Source organism: Ammodytes marinus (assembly GCF_949987685.1).
Source record: "Ammodytes marinus genome assembly, chromosome: 20".
In the NCBI taxonomy this organism is placed as follows: domain Eukaryota; kingdom Metazoa; phylum Chordata; class Actinopteri; order Uranoscopiformes; family Ammodytidae; genus Ammodytes; species Ammodytes marinus.
Window position 1 is genome coordinate 272,421 of NC_137224.1, and position 8,479 is coordinate 280,899.

At 43.5% G+C, this 8,479-nt stretch overlaps 1 protein-coding gene and 1 long non-coding RNA gene across 2 annotated transcripts in view; one reads left to right on the plus strand and one right to left on the minus strand.

The window, feature by feature from the left end:
• The window catches only part of LOC307267249 (wings apart-like protein homolog), a gene marked incomplete at its 5' end in the record, with an annotated part of 28,207 nt that extends 23,497 nt beyond the window's left edge, over positions 1-4,710 (minus strand). The window contains 4 exons of the mRNA XM_080049517.1: positions 228-352; positions 1,022-1,437; positions 3,052-3,946; positions 4,695-4,710. Of these exons, the coding sequence (XP_079905643.1) occupies positions 228-352; positions 1,022-1,437; positions 3,052-3,946; positions 4,695-4,710 (1,452 nt within the window). The remainder of the gene's footprint in view (positions 1-227; positions 353-1,021; positions 1,438-3,051; positions 3,947-4,694) is intronic.
• LOC307266576 overlaps positions 1-8,479 on the plus strand; it is a 239,153-nt gene that overhangs the window by 187,165 nt on the left and 43,509 nt on the right. The window lies entirely within an intron of this gene.

Sequence of the window (8,479 nt, forward strand, 5' to 3'; positions counted from 1 at the left end):
CTCACACATATAGAGAGAGAGACACAAACACACAGAGACACACACACACATATAGAGAGAGAGACACACACACACATATAGAGAGAGACACCCACACACAGAGACACACACACACAAACATATAGAGAGAGAGACACACACACACACATATAGAGAGACACACACACACACACACAGACACACACACACACATAGAGACACACACACAGACACACAAACACACACACCTTCTTGTGAGCACTGAAGATCCTCCTGAATGAGTCTGGGTTCTTCTCGGCCGCTTTGCTCTGAGTCTGTCTCCTGGTCGCCCCGGCAACCACCCGAAGGCCCTCCTCTGAAAAGTCTAGCACATCTACACAGCAACACACACACACACACACACACACACACACACACACACACACACACACACACACACACACACACACACACACACACACACACACACACACACACACACACACACACACACACACACACACACACACACACACACACACACACACACACACACACACACACACACACACACAGTTAGTAAAGAGTGTGTGTGTGTGTGTGTGTATGAGTGAGTGAGTGTGTGTGTGGGAGGGACGGAGTGTGTGTGAGTGAGTGAGTGAGTGTATGTGTGTGTGGGAGGGACGGAGTGTGCGTGAGAGTGTGTGTGAGTGTGTGAGTGTGTGTGAGTGAGTGAGTGGGGGGGGGAAATGAGTGACTGAGTGTGTGTGTGTAAGAGTGAATGAGTGGGGGGGGAATGAGTGTGTGTGTGTGTGTGTGTGTGTGTGTGTGTGTGTGTGTGTGTGTGTGTGTGTGTGAGTGAGTGAGCGAGTGAGTGTGTGTGTGTGTGTGAGAGCGTGCATGCGTATAGAGTGTGTGTGTGTGTGTGTGTGTGAGAGTGAGAGCGTGCATGCGTATAGAGTGTGTGTGTGTGTGTGTGTGAGAGTGAGAGCGTGCATGCGTATAGAGTGTGTGTGTGTGTGTGTATGTATACGAGTGTGTTTATGCCTGTATATGCACTAACCTGCTCGTATCCTGCTCTCGTGCTTGTCAAAGTGCCTCTTGCTCTCCCTCTCCGCCTCTCTCTCTCTCTCCCGGTTCTCGTGCATTTCAAACGGATCCGGGGGCTCGTCATCATCATCGACATCATTATCTTCATCGTCAAGTATCTCTGCCACGGTAACTAACGGCGTTTCCATGGCAGCAGCCTTCTTCGCAGCCCTCCTCTTCCTCCGTTCAATGGCGACGTCATCATTTTCGTCCGAATCACTGCCGCTCATATCGTCAAAACCGAAGTATTTTATTTTGTAGCTGGATTGGCCGCCGTCCGTGTGTGGCTGGCTGCTTTCCTCGCTGTTTAAGATGGCGGCGTCCGTGTCATCGAAACCAAACATCTCCAGTTTAGAGTCTTTCTTGGTCTTGCTCTGGGACGGCCTGGACCTAAAAAATATAAAAATATAAAATAAATAATAAAAACCAGTTAAAAGATGGAGTCAGTGATTCCGGCGAATGCTTGGTGTTGGAATTATTATTGGTCAAAATCAGTGATTATCTCGTCATGATCCACTACCTGTCTGTACTGTGTGTGTGTGTGTGTGTGTGTGTGTGTGTGTGTGTGTGTGTGTGTGTGCGTGTGTGTGTGTGTGTGTGTGTCTGTCTGTGTGTACTGGAAGAAAATCTGGTGTTCCTAATACACAGCCTAGGCTCCGTAAACTAGCATGTAAACAAAGAAGCCCACCATAGCTAGCAACATGTAAGTCTAAATAAGGGGCAAACTGATTTTTCAAAAATCGCACTTTGGGCAAAGTTTTAAAAAAAGCTCCGGTTTAGTGTCCGATCACACAGAAAAAGCTACAGGTTGCGTTCCGAATCTCATACTCTTTCTTTTTTCTATTCTACATACTACATCTGACCATAAAAAGAATCTAGTTAGGATGCAGTAGGCATACTATTGGGACATACTTTTCTCTCTTATTTCATCATAACATTGCGCCTTGATCTTGCCTCTTGCTTTTATATCCGTCGCATCCCCGTTTGTTTTCATATGGAGGCTTCGTCGATGTTACGTCACTTCACGTGCGCACTGGATTGTGGGTCAGAATCGCCCAAATAGGATGCACTTTTCAACACTAACAATCTTGGCCGCATGAAGTAGGACATCCGGGTACTTCTAACCATCCTAAATCTGGCCACAAGAATCGGGACATCCTAAATCTTTTTTCTACATACTATATAGTAGAAAGTATGCGATTCGGAACGCAACCACAGTTACCAAAATACCAGTGTACATTTGGACAGTGCCTACTACTTCTGTGCCACTATAGAAACATGGCGGCCTGCTGCTCCTATGTAGATATTAAAAGGCTCACTCTAATTCAATTTTAAAAAGAAGCTATAGTTACTAAAGATGGCATCATCCACCACTGCCTCAAGTCTTTCCACAATATCAAGTGATGAGGTGAAGATGTATTTAGTTATTTATTCTATAGTACTTCTTCTTGGTCTTCCAGCAGGTGCATTTCCACCAGGACGCCCACTATATATAAAAACGTGTAAAGGCCGTTAAGTTTGTCCGTTCTGTGCTACTGTAGAAACATGGCGGTGCAACATGGCGGCCTCAGCGCCCCGCTCCTATCTAGATATAAAAGGCTAATTCTAAAAAAGGTCATAAAAAAGAAGCATACATTTCAGAAAAGACCCTAACTATGACACTTCCAAAATGGCGATGACAAGGCCTTGGTCCAAAGTATGGAGAAATATGGACATATATGAGACTCTTTCTAAGGAAAAAAATAATAATTCAGCTATTATGCACTAAATTAAAAAGGTACTTATGGATATTATAATTATTTTCTACAAAATCTGCTAGGAAATAAAACCCAAAATTCTACACACTGCAGCTTTAAGTAGTGTTTTAGTTTTTGCCCCTGCCGTGCACCATTGTTTTGTTATGATTTGATTGGATTGTTGTGCTCCATGCCATGTGCTGTGGCCGAGAGCCTTGAATACAATGAAAATGAAAGAAACATGGCGGTGCCCTTGTCTTGTCCTTACCTTGTGTTCTGTGGCTCAGGCTTCTTGCGTTGCCACCCTGCTGCGTCTCCCAGCTCTGTGGTTGTGCTACCGGACACCGCCACCGCCACACTCCCTGCACTGGAGGGCGCCGTTTCACTGCTGTACTCATCCACCGCTCTGTCCTGGATGGTCACGTTACACATAGACACGGAGGAAGGGTGTAGCACTGTGAAATCCCTCGTTCTCCCCTTTCCCCTCCCCCCACCCCCAACCCCACCCCCACCAACACTTACATTAACACCCCCACCCCCACCCGCAATTGTGGTCTTAATACTAATGTTATCGGATGTAGACTTCTTGGGTAAATCCGTGCCGAAAACGGTGCTAGCTAATGCGCTCGAAAAGTCCGTAGCGCTATTAACTTTGCTAGTCGTGGAGTTTTTGTCCTTGTTGGGCCGTCTGTACGTCCGACAGTTTGGGTTCCTAACGAGCGTGGACGTTGAAATCGCCGACGTGGTTTGGGATAACTCCGACGTGTCCGCGAGGAATTCCGAGTCACTCCCGAAGCCCAAACTTTCGCTGAGGCTCTGCTGTTGTGGTCTTGGAGGTGAAAGCGAAGATCGGGGCTTTTCGAATCGGCTGGTCGCGATTCCGAGGCCCGCGGTAGTCCATGAGAGAGAGGGGGATGTGTGGAGAGGTTCCTGGGTTGGGGTGGGGATAGGGGTGGGTGATGGGGCACGCAGACCCATAATAGAGTCCCAGGGATCGTAGGTGGTTGTAGGGGCGACGGGTTTGGGCCCGCTGGTCTTTAAGGTGATGGTTTGAGCTAAGGGTTTCTTGTCGCTCTCTGAGGCGTTTTGGTACCAGGAGTAGCTGTGTTGTTGTTGTTGTTGTTGGGTCTCAGATGAGGAGGGGGGAGTCTGGTAGGATTTAGCTATGGAGAAAAGAAAACAGATTTAGAATTAGTGTTGAATGTAAACGGTTAATGGTTAATGTTAAATGGACTCCACTTATATAGCGCTTTTTTCTTTGCCCCATTGTATCTCTGCCTCCCCAAACTGTCTAATAAAGTGCAAAATGCCCCAAAAATATATATATTTTTTTTTTTTTAAGTTTAATTTACTCCTTTTTTAGGAGTACATCCAATTTGATTGTAAATGGTAAATGGACTCCACTTATAAAGCTCTTTTCCCTGGTTTTTCACAGACCCAAAGCACTTTACATTGTTTTGTACACATTCACCCAATCACACACACATTCATTCATTCATACACCGATAGCAGCAGCAGCTACCACGCAGGGTGCAGGCTAACTGGAACGCAGGGTTATTTTGTCTTGATCAGTGCTAGCTTTACATGGCTCGTGTCACCACCTGTAGTAATAATAACCAGTTAAAGCTGGGGTATGTGATTTCTGATTGGTCAAATTTAACATGAGCGGTCCACTTTGACCAATCAGAGAGAGGCTCAGAAAAAAAAAAAAAAAAAAAAAAAAAAAACGATTCTCTGTTCTTATTGGCTGTTGGGACTGTCAACTGTTCAAATCTCTATCCCAACTGCTATTTTCTCCCCAAATTCTCCACCCCAGCTTTAACTTGCTTTAAACATCACACTAAATAGTGTCGAGTTGCAGCCTGCAGAAAAATACACTGTAGCCACAATTTGGTTTTTGGTGACGTTCACAGGCAATGGAGCGCATAATGATTGCACCAGTTTAGAAAGCACCTGTAGTCTGTGAAACAAGGTCACACACACACACACACAGTCTCTCTCTCACACAATCACACACACACACACACACACACACACACACACACACACAGTCTCTCTCTCACACAATCACACACACACACAGTCTCTCTCTCTCTCTCTCTCTCTCTCTCACACACACACAGCTGCGACTGATACCGAATTTGACGTCAAATGCTTTTTTTTTTTTTCAGTCTGGAACAACTTGCTACAACAACAAAGAACACACACACACACACACACACAAAGACAAACACACTACCCCACACACACACACACACACACACACACACACACAAAGACAAACACACTACCACACACACTATATCTCACACACACACACACACAATCTCCCCATGGTCATTTCTGCCATTCTTAACAGATAAAAACCGGTTGGCAGTACTCTAGTGCTTACTCTGAGCAAAGACAGGAAATTGCCTAACAGTGAAACATCAGAGTATAACTGTGAGACACACACACACACACATAGCGAGAGACACACACACATAGCGAGAGACACACACACAGAGAGAGAGAGAGAGAGAGAGAGAGAGAGAGAGAGAGAGAGACACACACACACAGAGAGAGAGAGACACAGAGAGAGAGAGAGAGAGAGAGAGAGAGAGACACAAAAAAAACTGTGTGTTTGCTCTGTGGAGGAGATGTGGGTTGGTGTTGTTTTAGACTGTGGTGTCGCAGTAAAGCTTAAAGACCTACTTCACCGGTGGGAATATGAAGGTGTATTGAACTCTGAGATCCTATGTAGTATAAATGTGCAAAACATTTTAGAAATCGGTTCATCCTATAGCCTGAGAAAAGGCAGAAAGAGTGTTTTATGGTCTCACTGTCTAACCCTACATTTTACCATGGGTGACATCATCACACATGGGAAAATGTAGGGTTTACTGCACATTATAAAACCACACATGTATTCGTCCAAATGTATGGGCCATGTGAAAATCTCTTACACACTAAAAATGCCTAAAAATGTTGTTTATTAAACAGTGTGATAAGTCGAGGCAAAATGGCAGGACAGAGTGTGTGTATGAAACTAACACAGGTTGCGTTCCGAATCGCATACTCTTTCTTTTTTCTATTCTACATACTACATCCGACAATAAAAATAATCTAGTTAGGATGCAGTAGGCATACTATTGGGACATACTTTACTCTCTTATTTCATCATAACATTGCGCCTTGATCTTGCCTCTTGCTTTTATATCCGTCGCATCCCCGTTTGTTTTCATATGGAGGCTTCGTCGATGTGACGTCACTTCACGTGCGCACTGGATTGTGGGTCAGAATCGCCCAAATAGGATGCAGTTTTCAACACTAACAATCTTGGCCGCATGAAGTAGGACATCCGGGTACTTCTAACCATCCTAAATCTGGCCACAAGAATCAGGACATCCTAAATCTTTTTTCTACATACTATATAGTAGATAGTATGCGATTCGGAACGCAACCACAGTCACACCAAGGCCTTTCTGCACTGCTCACTTTAAACCTGCAGTGTGTAGAATTTTGGGTTTTATTTCCTAGCAGATTTTGTAGAAAGTAATTAGAATATCCATAAGTACATTTAATTTAGTGCATAATAGCTGAAAAGCCTTAGAAAGGGTCTCATATATGTCCATATTTCTGCATATCTTGGACCAAAGCCTAGTGCCGCCATCTTGAAAGTGTCATAGTTGGAATGTCATCAGGTGCATTGTTTAAAATTTAGAATTGTTCTTGTCCTTGAAGGCCACTGTAGCTTCTGTTATTATTCGAAAGGGGTGGGGTTACCCAGGGAGCGTTGCATTCTAGAACTTACTTGATGATGTCATATTACACAGTGCACCTTTAATGAGAACATTCATACTAGAAAAGGCTGATTCTGAGCTTTTAGAAAAATCCATTTCTTCCATATCATATTCATATCATTAATAACCAATTATTAATGTTAAGGACTTCTGTTTTAAAAAGGTGCTACGAGGAAATTTTAAATATTTCTGAAACAGTCTCATTTTTCCTCTGATGATCATAAATGACATGTAACAGCAAACGAGACCATCAGTGCAAAGAAAGAATGCTATTTTTATATAGTTTTTTCTTTTGTCCAAAGGGGACGCTAGAATTATTAATTTAACAACAACAACAACAACAACTGAATGTTACTCAGAGCCTAATTTAAATTGGCAGACAGTTACATGCAGACAGTGACAGTTTAAGGTGTTTGGTTTGGTAAACAAGACAGCTTGATGTGAGGGAGTGTCCCAGTGTGTGTGTGTGTGTGTGTGTGTCTGTGGTTGCGGGTTCAAATCAGACCTTTGGACCTTTACTGCAGGTCATCCCCCCTCTCTCTCTCTCCCCATTTCAACTCTGTACTGTCTAATAAAGCTTGAAAAAAATACAAAAAAAATAATCTTAAAACTGAACCATGTCTTGAATATAAATGTCAAATTTAAAATGTATCAGTAGTTACCTGTATAATATTGCCATGCTTCGTCCACAGGGTTATTTGAAGAAGGATTATGTCAATGTGTCTGTGTGTCTGTGTGTGTGTGTGTGTGTGTGTGTGTGTGTGTGTGTGTGTGTGTGTGTATTTACTGAAGAAGGATTATGTCATAGTATTTACCAACACAGCGGCCTTAGAGAATAATAATGGACTTTCTACTTAGAACATGTAATATAGGTAGAACTATCAGAGAATATAAAATAAAATACTGCTGGGCGCTCCAGTGGCGTAGTGGATAGAGCGTGTACCATATTGGCTCCGGCCTTCGTTGCAGTGGTCGCGGGTTCAAATCCGACCCGTGGACCTTTACTGCAGGTCATCCCCCCTCTCTCTCTCTCCCTCTCTCTCTCTCTCTCTGTCTCTCCATTTCAACTCTGTACTGTCTAGTAAAGCTTAAAAAAGGCCAAAAATAATCTTAATACTGAACCATGTCTTCAATATAAATGTCAAATTTAAAATGTGCTGAAGAAGGATTGTCATGTTATACCATAGTCTGTGTGAATACTCTATTCTGATTGGCTGGAGAACATTCCATAGGTGTGGATTAACCCCTGATTAATGGACAGACACCTAGATGGAACTGTTACATTCTGTCCACTATAAAGCTGGGGTGGAGAATTTGGGGAGAAAATAGCAGTTGGGATAGAGATTTGAACAGTTGACAGTCCCAACAGCCAGAGAATTGATTTATTTATTTTTTATTTTTTTTAAATCAGAGCCTCTCTGATTGGTCAAAGTGTACCACTCATGTTCATTTTGACCAATCAGAAATCACATACCCCCCAGCTTTAAATGTGTTTTTTGCGACTCGAGGATTATGTCATGCTATTTGGTGAGTCAACACAGCGGCCATAGAGAGCAGATACTGTAAACAAGCCGGTTGGTGACGGCAGTGTGTCAGGTTAACTCTGGTGTGGTTACATCACAGTAAAAAACTAGAGCTGGGTTTCTGTCAAGCACCTCAGTCACAACTCAATTCGATTTAGATTTGCTCCCGATGGTTCAGAGAGCGCCTTGCATGACACCTACTGCTATCGGTGTATGAGAGTGTGTGTGTGAGTGAGTGTGTGTGTGTGTGTGAGTGAGTGAGTGAGTGAGTGAGTGAGTGAGTGAGTGAGTGAGTGAGTGTATGTCTATCTATCCATCCATCTATCCTGACAGAACGACTGGGAGAGGAGCATAGTATCAAGTTGGGTGTCTCAATAAGCTTTTAAAAAAA